This window comes from Macrobrachium nipponense, chromosome 4, assembly GCF_015104395.2.
Source record: "Macrobrachium nipponense isolate FS-2020 chromosome 4, ASM1510439v2, whole genome shotgun sequence".
Classification (NCBI taxonomy): Eukaryota; Metazoa; Arthropoda; class Malacostraca; order Decapoda; family Palaemonidae; genus Macrobrachium; species Macrobrachium nipponense.
Window position 1 is genome coordinate 47,799,269 of NC_061100.1, and position 17,301 is coordinate 47,816,569.

The following is a 17,301-nucleotide window of genomic DNA, read 5'->3' on the forward strand; positions in this document are numbered from 1 at the left end:
CTACTTCAGCCTCTAGTTTTTCCAGATTCCTTTTCAGGGATGTTGGGATCTTGCCTAGTGTTCTTATGATGATAGGCAAAATTTCCACTGGCGAATCCCATATCCTTCTTATTTCTCTTTTCAGGTCTTGATACTTTCAATTTTTTCCCTTTCTTTCTCTTCAACTCTGGTGTCCCATGGTATTCCCACATCAGTGAGTGATACTTTCCTCTTGACTTTGTCAATCAACGTCACGTCTATTTGCACGTATCACCCTATCTGTTCTGATACCATAGTCCCAGAGGATCTTTGCCTGATCGTTTTCATTATTATTATTATATTATTATTCATGTACAGATATTAACATGAGACGGGCAAAATGGAAAAGAAAAAAAGTGAAAAATCTTAAATGGGGTAAAACATCACGTAATCATCAAAATTATGCAAACGAATACATATTTCACAAAAGATAAACATCGGGAATTTTCTTCCCAAAATACACCCCTCACTGAAAGGGTTGCAAGAATCCCTTCCACCGTACAGGAGGAATCACAATGAAAATTGTCACAAAACCGCTATATAACTTACAAAGAGACAGTAAGAACTCTCTTCATACACATCTGCCGTGTACCAAGCTCGACCAAACTCCCTTCATCCGCATAAAAGAGATGCAATCATCACCCACGTACGAGGCAGTGCTGTCAGTGCACCTCGAGCAATGCAATGTAGGTATTACTTAACGTTCCTTGCAGCGTACCTTCAGCCCCTAGCTGCAACCTCTCTCGTTTCCGTTAATGTTCCTCCTTTGATATTCTCTTTCTTCCATCTAACTTTCCTCCCTCTTCTAACAACTGAGTCATAGTGCAACTGCTTTGAGGATTTTCTCATGTTACACCTTGCAAACCTTTTACTATTAATTTCCGTTTCAGCACTGAATGACCTCATAGGTCTCAGTGCTTGGCCTTTGGCATAAGTCATATATTCAATTCAGAGATGCAATGACTGAAGTTACCATATCAGAGACTGACAGACAGACGATCACACTTCATGCACATCTACACAGGCTTGTCTACCACTGCAACAAGTTTGCCCCGAGTCCCTTCACCATTATCGAACAGTGGCAGTAAGGAGGTTACCACCACAGATACATTGCCGGAGAGACAGAAAGACGGCGAGGCACAGACAAATAGGCAAACACGGGAGAAGCTCCCCAGTCTTAAGGACAGAAATGAGGCTCTGCCGGAAACTGGGTCAGAAAACCATTTCGATCGACTTGTTTCACCATCACATGACACCGCTCTCATCTCCTGTGTTTTCGTCATTTTTGGTCTGAAGACAAGGCTCCAAAGCTACTGTAGAGGGATTGCTTCGAACATACACACATACACACACACAATAAAAAAATAAATAAATAATGCGCCGAAGATACCCTCGGCCGTAATCGAGTTTTCTGTGCAGCAAATAGTAATGCTGTAAGAAACTCTCAGCCATGACTCATGTAACTCTCAGCCGCAACCCATGAAACTTTCAGCCTGGTCTAATCTAGTTCTGTGATACCTGCATCGGAAAGGTTAGAAATTTGTGCCAATGATCAAAAGTAGTAAATTTGGTGCTTGGTAGTTGCGTACTCTGTTTTCAGGAAAGATTTTTCAAATATTGCGCAAAAATGTATATATATTTTAAAACTGTCCTATTTTTATAGCGATTAAAAAAATTGGATAAAAAAATGAATCAGGAGCCGTAAGAAAACGAGATAGTTAGATCACTGCCACTGGTAAATGGAAAGGTCCCTTTAGCAGAGAGAGCTAAAACATACAGGATGGCTACCTGAGGCCCCTATCACCCCGAGCACTAATAACATGCGCACTGACAAGGAAAATGTAAATTTTGAAAAGGGGTGAATACGGAACGTTAAGATTCATGGCCTGGGTAACGTATTACGATGAAGAATCGTGGAGAATTGGAATGAAGAGGCTGGAAAAATATCTAAAAGAAACCGAGATGGTTTGGACATGTCATGAGAAGGGATGAGGACAAGTTAGACAGAAAAGCAGTAGATACAGACTCAAAGAGACAAAGACCTGTAGGAAGAGCCAAGACACGAAGAAATGGACCAGATGAAGAAGACCCAGACCTAACTGGAGTTCAAGCAGAAAGAGCTCAGAACCATGAAGGGAAAAGCTAAGGTGTAAATATTTATAATGATGATGCTGTGCTGACCATATGCGTTTTACCTCTATCTATCTATCTATCTATCTATCATCTATCTATATATATACACATATATATTTATATATATACATATATATATATCATATACTATATATATATATATATATGTGTGTGTGTGTGTGTGTGTGTGTGTGTGTGTGTGTGTGTATACTCAAACCTCTATTTCTCCTAGACTGTAATAAAGTATAAAACTTACATTTTCATCCATACCGAAATGTCTTACTATTTCAACCACTTAAGATTAAATAAAACTGGAGCATCACAAACATCTATAAAGATTACATGAGATCGCAACAACCACGAACGAAACTACAGCGATGAACAACACAAGACAACACAACTGGAAGGGTCGAATACATTATACCTGACAAATTTTTTCTCTATCTTGCAACATCAAACTAAAGCACCACCGGGCCTGCCTCTCTCTCTCTCTCTCTCTCTCTCTCTCTCTCTCTCTCTCTCTCTCTAATGAAATTTTTTCTACCTTTCCCACGTTTTTTCTCAAAGTGTTGCTTCCCTTCCCAAATGGCCAACACAAAAGGCCAGGCGATGGAGGAAAATGAAGGAAGGACGGAAGCGTGATTGGAGTGCATGAAGTAATAAGAACCCTGAAGGGCGGGATCAGCAGCAGCCGAGTGGAAAGCTGATGGGTACATGCGTCCGACCTGACCCCTTTACGTAATGCGTACGAGCTCTGAATGCGTGAACAGATTGTCAATGAAAACGGGTATCAACTGAAGAGGTTCACTTGTTCTAGTGGACGCAAGCTACTCTGGGTACGGTACTGTATTTATGTACATAAATGAGCAGTGTACTGTATGTATCAGTCGTGAGTGTGCCATAAAATAATCACTTTACTGTCTTCTTTTCTTAAGGAGATGGAAGACGAGCCAATAGACACACCGAAATCATTCAATGCTTGCCTTCATTTGCTGAAGGAACTAGCTACTTAACTTTCACTCTCTTTATTCGTAACCCGTCGAAGCTTCAACCACTTTCAGTCCTTTTACTGTACCTCCTTTCACATTCTCTTTCTTCCATCTTACTTTCCACCCTCTACTAAAATTTTGATTCACGGTGCAACTTCTTTGAGATTTTCCTCCTGTTACACCTTTCATACCTTTCTGCTCTCTATTTTCCCTTCAGCGCTAAATATAAATTGAAACCTGAGCTGTGTTGTACTCAGTTAACGAGGTTAATTAGTTGTTTGTCACTGACATTACCTAGTTAATTATGGAAGACATTAGCTAGCAGATTGTGAGGGACATGGCGCTGACGAGCATGTTTTTGTGGGTCCAGTGATTAGTCTGGATTCTTCGAAGAATATGAATTTTCTTCGACGGGGTTAAGATTAAACAACCAGGAAAAAAAGTAGTAAAGTCCCGATCAGCATAATGAAGGTATGAGTTCAATGACTGTGATGTCTATCGACACAAAAATCAGCCTCTTCTCTGAATGGGAACCGACTCTTACGTTATGTGACCTTTCATAACTTTTTTTTTTCTTTCAAAAGTAGACTACTCATTTACCTACTTGAGAGGAGAGAGAGAAGAGAGAGAGAGAGAGAGAGAGAGAGAGAGAGAGAGAGAGAGAGAGAGAGAGATATGGAAAGGGGGGAGGGGAAGGAGAACTACGTGTAATGCATAAAAAAGTTGTAGGACAGAGTCAATGAACAGACCAAACTAATAAATGTTACAAACAGTACTATTTTGAATGGATTTGATAAACGAGAATGGTCAATGTCAATCCAGCATCAGAGAGACATACGTTGCAGTATGTTTTGACACAAAACATTGACAGTCAACTGACACACAGATCAGTACGGCAAAATCAAACACAATTTCTTTATTAAAAAACTGAAACGACTCAACGAAACCAGGTGGAAGCATTCATAAGGATATAGAAACTAGTTAGTCAAAACAACTTTTTGAGTAAATCACCATCTTAACTTGTAGATAAACTGTGTACCGTGTACGTCCACTATCCTTATAACACCCGTTCATAAAAATGTCAAATGAATCAAACGCACAGGAAAAAAAAAATAATAAAAACAAGTAAAAAAGGCGCCGAAGTTTCCTCGGAACAATCGCGTTTTCTGTACAGCATATAATTCTGTATGAAACGAGGCCCATGAAACTTCCAGCCACTGGACGATTTTGGCCTGGCTTATAGCGTTGCCAGACGCACGATCATGACTAAATTTAACCTTAGATAAAATAAAAACTACTGATGGTAGAGGGCTGCAATTTCGTATGGTTGACGATTGGAGGGTAGATGGTCCACATACCAATTTGCAGCCCTCTAGCCTCAGTAGCTGTTAAGATGTGAGGGCGGACAGGAAAAGTGCGGACGGACAGACACGCAGCCATTTCAATAGTTTTGTTTTACAGAAAACAAAAATCGAAAGAATTTCAAAGGAATTGAAATACTATGGACTGAACAATGAAATTAGCAAACTAACGCCCCATATACGACTCCAGAAGTGCTTTCAAAGCAGAGACTGGCCAACGACCAACTGCAAGACTTGGCTGGCTGCGACTTTATCCAAAGCTCTGGCCCTTCCGCTTTTCTCGGGTGTTTTTACTTTTTTTTTCCTGGGTCCAAAATAAGCAAGTGGGCGGGGAAGGATATCATCGAACGTACAAACCTCCTTATATGGAAGGGACTCCATCCTACGGATGATTCGCCAACGCGCGTTCTCTCTCTCTCTCTCTCTCTCTCTCTCTCTCTCTCTCTCTCTCTATCAATTTTACAGTTGTCAAGTGTTGGCTTGCAAAGGGAATTATAAACAATAACAATAATTTGACATGATAATAATAATTTGGTGCAAGTTTTGCAAATAAAAATAAATTTTATTCGAGTTTTGAAAATGAAATTATTTGGTTTAAGTTTTGCAAATAAAAATAAATTCTATTCGAGTTTTGAAAATAAAATTATTTGGTTTAAATTTTGCAAATAAAAAGCGAAAATTTGATTTTTGCTAAAGGATAAGGAAGAGGACGCGGGGAACTTGGAGAAAAAGGTGGACTAACAGACAACAACGTAGGAGGAATAAGCAAACCAAGAAAAGAATAAGTATATTATAATCATAATACAAGAAGTTACCTAGAATTTGGCTTTATACTTTTAAGAGATCTCCTTCATTTTGTAGTCAGCCTAATCATCAGAAATTTCTTAAATGCGAACAACAGAGACAGAGACTAGCTGAAGAGAGATGCGCCGTTTAGGAACTGACGAATTAAATGATTCAGGGAACACAAAGGAAAGCGTAGAATCCCGATTCTGAGAGTGAATGCTACGAGTCTGATCAGCCTGGCAGACTCTCAGTTCGTGATGTTTTCTAAGAGTAGTTGACATTACCCAAATGAATTATTTTTGCATTAGTGAAGCTTCAACAAACCTCACCTGTCACCTTTGGCTTCTACTGAAAACATTCTTATCCCTTTAATCTAATGCAAAGCACTGCGACCGAAACATAATTCAATTGAATGGAACTGGATATAGAATTTGATATAGTATTTAGGTCAAATACCAAGCACTGGGAGCTATGAGGTCATTCAGCGCTGAAACGGATATAGACAGTAAAAGGGTTGAAAGGCGTAACGGGAGGAAAACCTCAAAGCAGTTGCACTATAAAACAATTATTAGGAGAGGGCGGAAAGATGGAAGATTCCAGAGAATATGAGAGGAGTTACAGTAAAAGGAACGAACGGGTTGCAAAGAACCTTTAGTAATGCCTACAGTGCACCGTGTGAGGTGCACTGATGACACTACCCCTTTACGTGAATAGGCATTCTAGCTCCATCATCAATCTGCAGCAATTTTTCATGACGCCAAGCAACAGTTAATTGCAACACAATTAGGCATTCTAACGGACTAGTGAGCAATTCCACGCCACCTCATTTTTAGGGACTATCATGCTCCCACAACGAACGAATCTAATGACCATTTACCGCCCTACTTTATTTTACATCTTACGGGGAGGGGGGAGGGGGGAACACCACCACGTTGCAGGGCACGAAGGCATACTTGCAAAGCTCTCAAACTGAAAGCTGGTCTAATCCTCGGATGACGACTCAGAGATCCGGAGGTGGGCGCATTTTGAGTGTTTGCACCCCCTGTGAACTATTTAGGACCAAAGCGACTAAATTGTACAAAAGTTTTGATCCAAATGGTAGAGGGGGACAGGCAGGGACCTAACATCTGCCAAAAATAGCATCAGATGATAAATATTTCCAAGATTACGAGGATTTTCACACCTCACGTGTTAGGCTAAGTTAAAAGACGGCTTACGAACAAAACGTCAGAGGGAGGGAAGGTTGCAAAGCTGCTGGGAAAGTAATACAGATTTCTTATTGTGTCCAATTTTCTTTTTGCAACGAAAACAATTGGATAGTTAATCTCTCGGTTTTCCAACTGGTTCATTTACCCAAAGATAGGTGGGGCTCTTAAATTCAGTTTTAGGCTCTAAAGGTGTCTTTTTACTCCTTTCTAATGGGATGAAATTTTGGTGGCATAAAGTGAAGGGAATTTCTTATATGGAGATACAAATGTATACCTAAAAATTCAGCGCAGGGTTATGACAAAATTTTATGCACAATAAATACTAAATCAACAGCTGCTAACAAATTTGAAAGCAATCGGATTCAGAGATGAAAATCATCCTGTACGATGGGGATACAAAAGGTTACAAAATCAATTTATAAAATCAAAGCAATCTTGAATACATAAATGACGTAAAAGTAACTTCAAATGAACCCTATATGACAGTGACCGCCATGTCTCTAATTAATCATCCATTCATCTTGGAGATACAGTAGTATAACTTGATTAGGCTCAACTAAAGAACTGGTTTCTAAGTGGTTCGTTGAATGAAAACTTTATCCTCACCCGACCGACATCCTCAGTGTCTCTTGGGAACGCCACAACGGCAATCTACATTCTTAATTCATTGGCCTTGAGAAAACATAGCATATAATTTGAATTTCTAATTAAGATAAAACAAAAGACCTCAAACAGGAATTTATTCTTTTATTTCATTCTGTAAACCAGTCTTTTATGTTCACCATAACAAGATGCCGGAGTTCCCGACAGAGCAAAATACTTACATCCTATTTGCCAAGTGACCGGATATTTTTTAAATTTTAAGCGACTCTTGAAGTTCGTCTAAATATTGCGGACGTTGAAGCCGAGGAAATTTCTGTTTCTGACCACCCAAATACTATTCACGATAAGTAGAAGCGACTTTGAAAAAATACGCCGAAGTTTCTTCGGAGCAATCGAGTTATCTATGCATCGTATAACGTTGCCAGACGCTTGATCATGGCCAAATTTAATCTTAAATAAAATCAAAACTACTGAGGCTAGAGGGCTGCAATTTGGTACGTTTGATGATTGGAGGGTGGCTGATCAAGATATCAAGTTGCAGCCCTCTAGCCTTAGTCGTTTTTAAGATCTAAGTTTGTACAGAAAAAGTACGGACGGACAGACAAACAACCATCTAAGTCATTTTCCTGTACAGAAAACTAAAAGAATATTTGGATCCCTAGTAGAAGATAAGAAAGGCAGTAAATACGACAGCGAAGGTGGCGAAATTCCTTAATGGATGTTACTAATCGATTCTGGATTAACCCTCAAAAACCAACTCAGAATTGTTGTGGAACTGAACATTATTTGCTTACAGAGAAGCTGAGGATTATTGTCCCCAGACCTCCTTCCCTAGTCCCCTTCCCCGACTCCCAACCAAATAAGTGAACAACAGCCACACGAAATGAAATTTGGGCCATATGGCCAGGCGATGGGACCGAGAGGCCAAGCTGACTGACAGACCTAATACCAAGGTCTAGTATTCTCTAGACCTTGTCTATTATAATACCACATACTGGCGTCACACACAGCGATGGGTCAGCAGCGTCCAAAGACGAAAGCTAGGAAAGTATGCTAAGACTACAATAAAAAGCAAATCAGAGTTAAAATCAGGTCCCATTTCGCGGCATTCAAGTACTTCCATGAAAGCGTTAAGCCTTCGTCGGCTGTCTGAAAAGAGTCCGCTTTTATGACGTTTTAAAATAGGCTTCGCGTTCGGGGCGACATGAATAGTTTGCTTAAATACAATCCCTTTGAATACTTTCACACTGAATCTGGAATTGCGCCTTTCCATTCCTTTCCACTGGCTATTCAGGTTAAACTGCCTCTCGTTATTTTGTGCCGAAATAGCAAACAACTGCTTCACGCCTTTTGTCAAAAGTCAGGACTCGATTCGGTGACATCTGGTGACATGCTACACTTCACCTCCCTCTCCCACGGTCCCCTTTTATTCCAGAGATATTTACTTTTGCAAATGTCGCATTCTCAACTCCTGTCTGTATGTATAACGTTTACTTTTACAAATGTCGCATTCTCAAACTTTCTGTCTGTATGTATACTGTAACTATACATGTACACACGCGCGCACGCACACACCCATATATATATATATATATATATATATATATATAATATAGAATATATATATATATATATCACTCTTTACACCATGCAACTAATAAAACGACTCTTCGCCCCAACATGTTACTCGATCTAAACTGTCGGCGCTAAGTTATCCTCAATGGTCATCATTTTGGCGACAAATTAAGTTTCATGAAGACGAAACTAGAAAAACTACAAACTGCAGTCGGTTCAAAATGCACCCAATGTAGGGGAAAAAAGCAAAATTGGCTGGGTTTCTGTACAAGAACATAATGACGGCGAGGTACTATATTTTCACCGGATCTCAGGATGTACAGATTCAGTTTAAGTCTCAAATTTAAAAGCAAAAGAGCACATCGGAAGTGATCTTATTATAAAGAACACACGATGTCTACTGACCATGTATATATATAAATATATCTACAATTTTTCCCCGAAAGTGCTATGATTCTTATCAGACAAACACCCATTCATTATGGAGACATGATTATAAGCTAATATGTCTTCCCTGTCAAAATTCTGGTTTTGAATATCTAAACTCTTGATTGGAATCAGTGCTGCTGAAAAACAAGTAAAAAATGCACCGAAGTTTCTTCGGCGCAAGCATGTTTCTCTACAGCTTATAAAACTGTACGAAAATCTCACCCACGACCCGGTGGTGGCCTGTGTTGTTGGCACCTATAGTTTGAAGACAAGGGTCCAAAGCTATTGTAAAGGGAGTGCTTCGAAAAAAAAGTAAAAAACCCGCCGAAGAAACCTTTGGCGCAATCGAGTTTTCTGTACAGCGTATAATGCTGTACGAAACTCTCAGCCACGGCCCGGTGGTGGGTGGAGACCTGTGTTGTTGGCATCAATTTTGGTGCCATACGCACGATCATGGCTAGCATCAACCTTAAATAAAATAAAGTAAAATAAAATCTCCTGAGGCTTGAGGGCTGTAATCTGGTATGTTTGATGATTGGAGGGTGGATGATCAACATTTCAATTTGCAGCCCTCTAGACTCAGTAGTTTTTAAGATCTGAAGGCGGACAGAAAAAGTGGGGGCAGATAGACATACAGCCATCTCGATAGTTTTCTTAAACAGAAAATGATAAAAGATGGGGAGGCCTATTATGAAATATGAGAACATCGGAAAATTCATAGGAATATTTAAATTTTAAACCATCTGTCCGTAGCTGGAGGTCTGACTGAATCACTGAATCGCTTATGCAGTTCAGGGCCGCACTGGCTATGGTAACTGATCCGATTTCATAACGTTGGTGACAAATATTTACTAACACGCATAGCCTCATAAAAAAATCATATAGTCATAGTCATATCCTATCACACATATTGTAGCTTAGAATCTAGAGAGAGAGAGAGAGGAGAGAGAGGGGGGGGGGGTCATGAACGTGGCTTACGTAACACACACGTACACGGAGCCACCGGAAGAAAATGTACACACACTAAGCAGCAGTCGGGAAAACTTTGGCGTCCTCTTACAGAGGCCAGCTTTTTCTTCCTCTTCTTCTTCTTCTTTTTTCTTCTAAGTTACGACTGCAGCAATCTCCTGGAAGCTGGCCAAAAATATCCAAGCAAACAAGATCCAGCACTCTCTCTCTCTCTCTCTGCAGATATGGGTGCGGGAAGATTCGGGGATCGCAGAAAACAAACAAAATCAACTGTAATATATATACATTAATATACATATATACATATATACATATATATATATATATATATATATATAATATAATATATATATATATAATAATATATTATTTTATTTTTATCATATAATTAATATTTAATATATTACAGTTGATTTTGTTTGTTTTCTGCGATCCCCGAATCTTCCCGCACAACTCTAATTTTAGCTAGTTTACAGATAAGGCCAATGCATTTTCCCCTACGGACAGTGTACGTCTGTAGTTGAATACACTGCGTACATACATTGCCGGAGTGATACAAATATTACCAGACTTTCCCGTCTGACCACACTCTCGGACGCACAAACACACAAGCATGCAGTATGTAAATATATAAAAAAATTACATATGTATATATGTATGTGTGCTTAAAAAAATCGTGCAGTACCAAGAGCTTTCGCGTGCGTTGTTTATTCACGCATTGACGTGATATTCGGCTATACATATAAATACATATATATATATATATATATATGTATATATATATATATATATATATATATATATGTGTGTGTGTGTGTGTGTGTGTGTGTGTGTGTGTGTGTGTGTGTGTGTGCGTGTGTGCGTATGTCTGTATGTCACAACACAACACCGCAATATATCAAGACACAATACTGCACTGTATCAAATTCCAAACAGTTCTCATGATAATCTAATACTATCGTGGATGTGTCAAGTCAAGCGATTCGAGGGAAGTTTCCCCCAACTCAATCGCAAAAACCTCTGGGCAGGAAATGAAAGAAAGTCGGGGGAAAGCGAGGCTTTCATTAGAGAACGATTACAGGCGCGAAATACAAGTCAAAAATAGAAATGAACCCAAAAGGGGTCAGAGGAACACGGATAGGACGAACTTATTGGAATTATGTATACACACACATGCATACATACATATATATATAATATATATATATATATATATATAGATGCATTTTTATCACATCACCGTGATTCATATATATAGGTACATCCATCAAGCTAGAAATGTTCGTGACAATTAGGTATGTCACTGAAGTCCTGATTTCTCCTCTGTCCGCTGGGCGGTGGTTCGAACCCACGAGAGGAAGAAATTATTATCAACTAAAAAAAGTCCCCTTCCGTTAACATATATAAAAATATATTAATTCCGAGGTAGAGCGAATTGGATATCAAAGGACATTTGTAGCCTGATGCATATAAAATATATATATATATATATATATATATATATATATATAATAGCAATATATTAATATATATGTATATATATATATATAATATATATATATATATATATATATATATTGCGTATATATTTCAAGGAAACGTTAAATTTCTAACATAGAACCTCAACTTGGCCCATAAGAAGAGAAATAACAGGACGAAAAATCAGTCAGGCGTGAGAGCCAGCGACCTTGACTTCGGGAGAGAGATCAACAGGTCAGGCCCAAGTTAAAGCAGAGGAAGGAAGCCAAGTCATCACTTCTACAATGCTCTCTCTCTCTCTCTCTCTCTCTCTCTCACAGACACACACACACAGACACACATACACTTTAGAATTGGCGTAAAACACGCCAATTTTACTGTACTTTTTACCAATGAACAGCCTTAACTATTTAGCACTAAGATGACAATCTCTTCAACGCGAGCACCTCATATTACTCGTGACGACGGTAAAATATAAAGATAGCAAACAAGTTGGCTTCTTCCCTGAGAGAGAGAGAGAGAGAGAGAGAGAGAGAGAGAGAGAGAGAGAGAGAGAGAGAAATGGGAAATGTATGGACACTCTCGATATTGAAATTTGTCTTCACTGGCCCCCTTCCATTTTTCGGCAAACAGACAGGTGAAAACCGAATGGAAAAGGGTCAACAATGTCCTCTGAATTGCACTTCATTTCACAGCAGGAGCCGATATGGCCTGAGAGTGTCCTTCAACACAAAACAGAACTTTCTGCTCCTTGAATCAAAAGGGTTAGAGTAGGCCTCACGGTACAAATACAGATATAGAACATATTCAGAATATAATGAGTGATCAAAACGACATAAAACTATAAAAAGAATGCAGCAGCAATAGTTTCTCGTTGGACGAGTGGGTCACGTGCTAGCCTACCGATCAGATGGTCGCGAGGGGAATTTATTTCTGGTCATTAGAAGTTCATTTTTCGATAGAATGTGGTTCGGATCCCACAATAAGCTGTAGGTCCCGTTGCTAGGTAACCAATATCTAAAAATATCTAATCCTTTGGGCCAGCCCTAGGAGAACTCTAGTAGTAGTAGCAATGGCGTCCAGGAACGAATCCCAGGCACAGGGACGGAGAAAACAACTCAGCCCAATAATAGTAAGCTAATGGGAAACATTATTTACGAAAATGTTGCAGATAATTACCCTAGGAAATGAATCATCACAAAGTCTCTAAATATGAAAAGGTAGCCTAGAATCGTTTATCCATCTGCGAAAATAAGTCTAGAAATCTTCAGCAAACTCCAGTTTGCAAGAGGAGAGATCCCACTCATAATATAAATATGGATAAGTTCAACTCGAACAGCCAACACATGAAAATAAGACACATCCCTCGTATTTCACTATCATTCATTAATAAATAAGACACTTCCCTTATATTTCAGTATCATACATTAATGTTATCGCAACTAGTATTATAAATATTCTTCTTTCTTAACCAAGGACAATCCTAACTGCTGGCTGCAATCCTGCAGTACCTAGAGACATACATCAGTCAACAATTTCCATATTCCGCAACAATCAGCCAAGAGCCTTCGTCGTCAGATTTGCATTCCAGATCCGTAAAAGGATCCCTTCTGCCGCACGACATCCTCCAACCACTTCAGGTGCAGCCAGCTCTATCGCTGCCCAGAAACTAAGGGATCCTTCCAACAACTCCAGCTCCAGGCAAAAAACTGGAACCGGGCTATGACGACATGCCGGCTATCTCCCGAGGATTGGCATCACCTGCAGCATTCCAACACCACCCCAAAAACCGAACTAATTAATACGAGACTTAAACACAAAGACGACATAGACATCTCACATTGGCTGGATTGTTTGAAGGTCTTGCGCACGTACATAAAACAAGGCCTTTTGTAATAACTGCAATTATGGCAGACACATTCACTCCGAATTTATATATTCATCTACAAGAGATGTGAAATATTAAAGATGGTCATATTGCCACAGCATCAGCTCCATAAATCCTTTCAAAATAAACATACAACACAAACATTATACTGACTAGATATACGTACACCTAGGTAAGTAAGGGAAATAACAGTAATGGAGTCAGGGTAAAAAAACAATGCAATGGTCACTGCCACATTCATACTTGAAATAGTGCCAGAGACTGCCATCAACCTACCTCAGTCCATTCTTTACACAAGACGGCAATTTCTCAAAACACGCTGCTCTCCCATTTTAATGACAATAAGCTTTTTAAAGCTTCGGTATATCTCTACATGTTTCACTTTTTCAAGGAAACAGAAGTTCCAATCCAATCACAGGATATATAGTACATATCTATATATATATATATAGATATATATATATATATATATAATAAACAACTCCAAAGACACAAATACCATACAAAAAAAAATTATCTATATATATATATATATATATATATATATATATATATATATATATATATATATATTATATATAGAGGGTGGTGGCTTCAGAAGGTATTACGTCTAATTCCCAGCAAAGTCTTTTGGGATACGGGTGGCAGCCCAAAGTCCTTTTCCATCCTGGATGCAACCCAGGAGAGCTCCCCGACTTGATTACTGCGTAGGTTAGGTAATCAGAGGCACAGAGGGAATTAATGGACCATAACTAAAGCGTTCCTTTCCAGTCATAGAAGCGAACTTGGAGCCTATAACTAGTAAGTGAGTGAGGCGTCCTAACTACTGACACACACACACACACACACACACACACACACACACACACATATATATATATATATATATATATATATATATATATATATATATATATATATATATATATATATCTATAAATCATGATTACTTAATTCTATGAAGCAATGGTGTTATGCCAGAGTAAGCGCTGCTAAACTAACTGACCACAGCAAACGGGAGGCAAACTGTTCCAAATCAGTTCATCCAAAGAGGCTAATGGTATTACACGGCGAATAACCACGAGCGGCTATCTGGGTAATGGGATGGGAGTGGCGCTTAGGATGCCACCTTAGTATATAAGAATAGCCTCCGTTTTATCTACGTTCCAGTTCGGTCATCACGAAGTGAGCGACACCCTTCTCTGCCAAACTGTCAACTAGACGTCATTCAACCTTCAGGTAAAACCTCTCGCTGGCAAACATACAAACGTCAGACTTCTTAGATAAAAAAATAAAAAAACTACTGAGAGAGAGAGAGAGAGAGAGAATATCACGCGGACATTAGTTCCAAATTAAAATCCTGAAGTAATGAGACCTACTTAGGTTGGCTTGTGGTAAAAACTAAGTAACTTAAAGAAGTTGGACAGTCGCTTAGAGAAAGGACACAGTAAAAGGTAAATAAGGAATGCAGCTACAAAAAGAACGGTTCTCTACATTATGTTAAGTTGGGACTATAAATGTCGCATTATTTGACAAGTGTCTGAACTGGAAAGTGAAATGAACATTTCCGAACAGAGAGATTGATCAACAAGAAGACTTTCTTAAAGACATAAATACAGTTAAATGGGCACTCTACACGCTATCGAATTTATTAATCAGATTATCATACGTACATTAATGCTCCAAAATATTCTTATTCGCTAGAAAATGTGGTTGAATAGAAGGCTCCGAGGGTGTACTATGCAACCTCAATAGGAAGTGGGAAAACTTACGAGATCTTCCCTTCGTGCCATACAAGCCGAAACAAATCTACTCAGGCGTTCGGCCCACGAATGATCTCTATAATATACATCTGTGTACAATATCAAGGAAGACATGGTTCTAACTTTACGATAGCTTTCGTTGCTCTTTCAGTTCACTACAATTCTTCACAGGGCGTTAAATTCTCTCTACGCTCAGTTAAAACAACGCAAGCCAGTGCTTCACTCGTGTGCTGTTCATTTCGGTGTATACATCTTCACAAATCACACAAACTGAATATTTGTTAAAAATATACAGACAAAACCGAAGGTTCTTCTTCCCGCCGAGCCAAACAGTGATGCCACGAACATAATACAGAGACAAAACTCCATCATGTCCAGTTCCCCACTCAGAACTGACATGTTGACTTTCAATGACCAGTGAAAACAATCACAGGTTACACAAAAGGCAATGCCTTCCCCAAAGTGATAGAGGCAGCAGCAACGCGCCCCCCCCCCCCCCCCCACCACCCCCACCCACCCCCAACCCCTTCCCAAAGGGGGAACAGCATTATACTAGTATCCTATTAATATTCTCCGTGTGAGATAAATAAAGGTGGAGTCAAGATTCAATCAGAACATCCGGAATAAATCTGAACACCGCTAGATTATTTAAATCAAGCTTCAATAACGCTCACAAGTTTGCTCCATCAAATAACAACTATCAAATTAGACCGTTAGAGAATGAAGAGGACTATTTAGTTTCTACTGAGAGAGAGAGAGAGAGAGAGAGAGAGAGAGAGAGAGAGAGAGAAAATCACGCTGACCCTGTTTGCAGACCAACATCCTTGACGGCGTACCACTATCTCGGAGTACACTTTAAACACAGTGCTGATCTATACACAAGTCAAGTACTTAACAGTTGGAATTTTCATTACTGCAGCTAGTTCTAGAGTACTGCATGAAAATCCACGCTGCAACTTTCATGAATGCTCGGTGCAACTAGTTCTCTACAGTCGACAAATGAGTGAAATCAATGTTGCAATTAGGATTTATTATAAGCAAGCGGGTGGGTGGGGAAAAAATATAAGCAAGCGGGTGGGTGGGTGGGGAAAATAAAAGCATAAGTAAAAAATGAGGACGAGTTCACATAGGAGAAATGAATAGTTTCCAAAGTAGTTATTGCACAACAAATGCTTCACTCGAGACTTAGCCGGTTAAGGATCAGCAGCAGTGCCTTACCCATTGTGATGAGAAGTCCGGGAAGGTCCTAGTTATCAATCGTCAAAAGGGGGGCGATAAAGTCTCCTCTTCTGTTATTAAGGTTCCCTTTCTGTGAGAAATAGCGGAATGTGGACACGCACACGGCACTTCACCTAATGAACTCCTCAGCACAAAACCAACATCCTGAAACGGAATCACGAGGGTCTGTACTCTCTCTAACCTGGCCAAACTCACACTGAAGGCATGACAAGGAGCTCACAGTTTAAGTCATGGGGGCACACTTGTATAATAAAAGGCAACCAATAGAAAACCACGGAACGATGGGGGATAAGGGTGAGTTAATGCGAGTAAAATACGTGGATATCCATGCTAAATACCGGTGGGATCAGCTGTGCATTTATCAGGCGACTGTTTTTACAAAAGCGCGTGCAAATGAATATATATTCTTTGCATTGTTGTAATTTCATCCGAATGTTTTGTATGAGATTTTACACGAACACACTATTTATACACACACACAAACGCATATATATATATATATATATATATATATATATATATATATATATATATATATATATATATACACATACATACATACAGTGTGTGGTTTTGTGTGAGTACACGGGCGTGCAAGAGCGTGACCTTGCATGCATATATATATATATATAATATATATCTATAATATATATATATATATATATATATATATATATATCTATTAATTATATATATCAAATTCCACCCGTCCATTCTTAAATTCAAGGCCGATGGCTTGTTCCGTGTGAGTACGACGTTCTGATCAATTAATTTTGATGAGCTATTGCTGCAGACATTGAAATTCCCTGCAAGCAACTGTCTTTTCGCCCTCGGTGAACTCTCGGCCCAATCAGCCACATT

General features: G+C 39.2%; 1 protein-coding gene across 4 annotated transcripts in view; it reads right to left on the reverse strand.

Annotated features, from left to right (window-relative positions):
• The window catches only part of LOC135210913 (uncharacterized), a 350,754-nt gene that overhangs the window by 304,438 nt on the left and 29,015 nt on the right, over positions 1 to 17,301 (reverse strand). For 2 of the 4 annotated variants that reach the window (XM_064243868.1, XM_064243866.1), the window contains exon 1: positions 16,420 to 16,643. The exons of 1 other annotated variant lie outside the window; for it this stretch is intronic. Coding sequence is in view for 2 of the 3 variants with exons in the window: in XM_064243866.1 (XP_064099936.1) it covers positions 16,420 to 16,423 (4 nt within the window). In the remaining variant the exon portion in view is untranslated. Of the gene's footprint in view, positions 1 to 16,419; positions 16,645 to 17,301 lie in introns of those variants that run through there. One more of the 4 variants, XM_064243865.1, reaches the window with a different exon arrangement.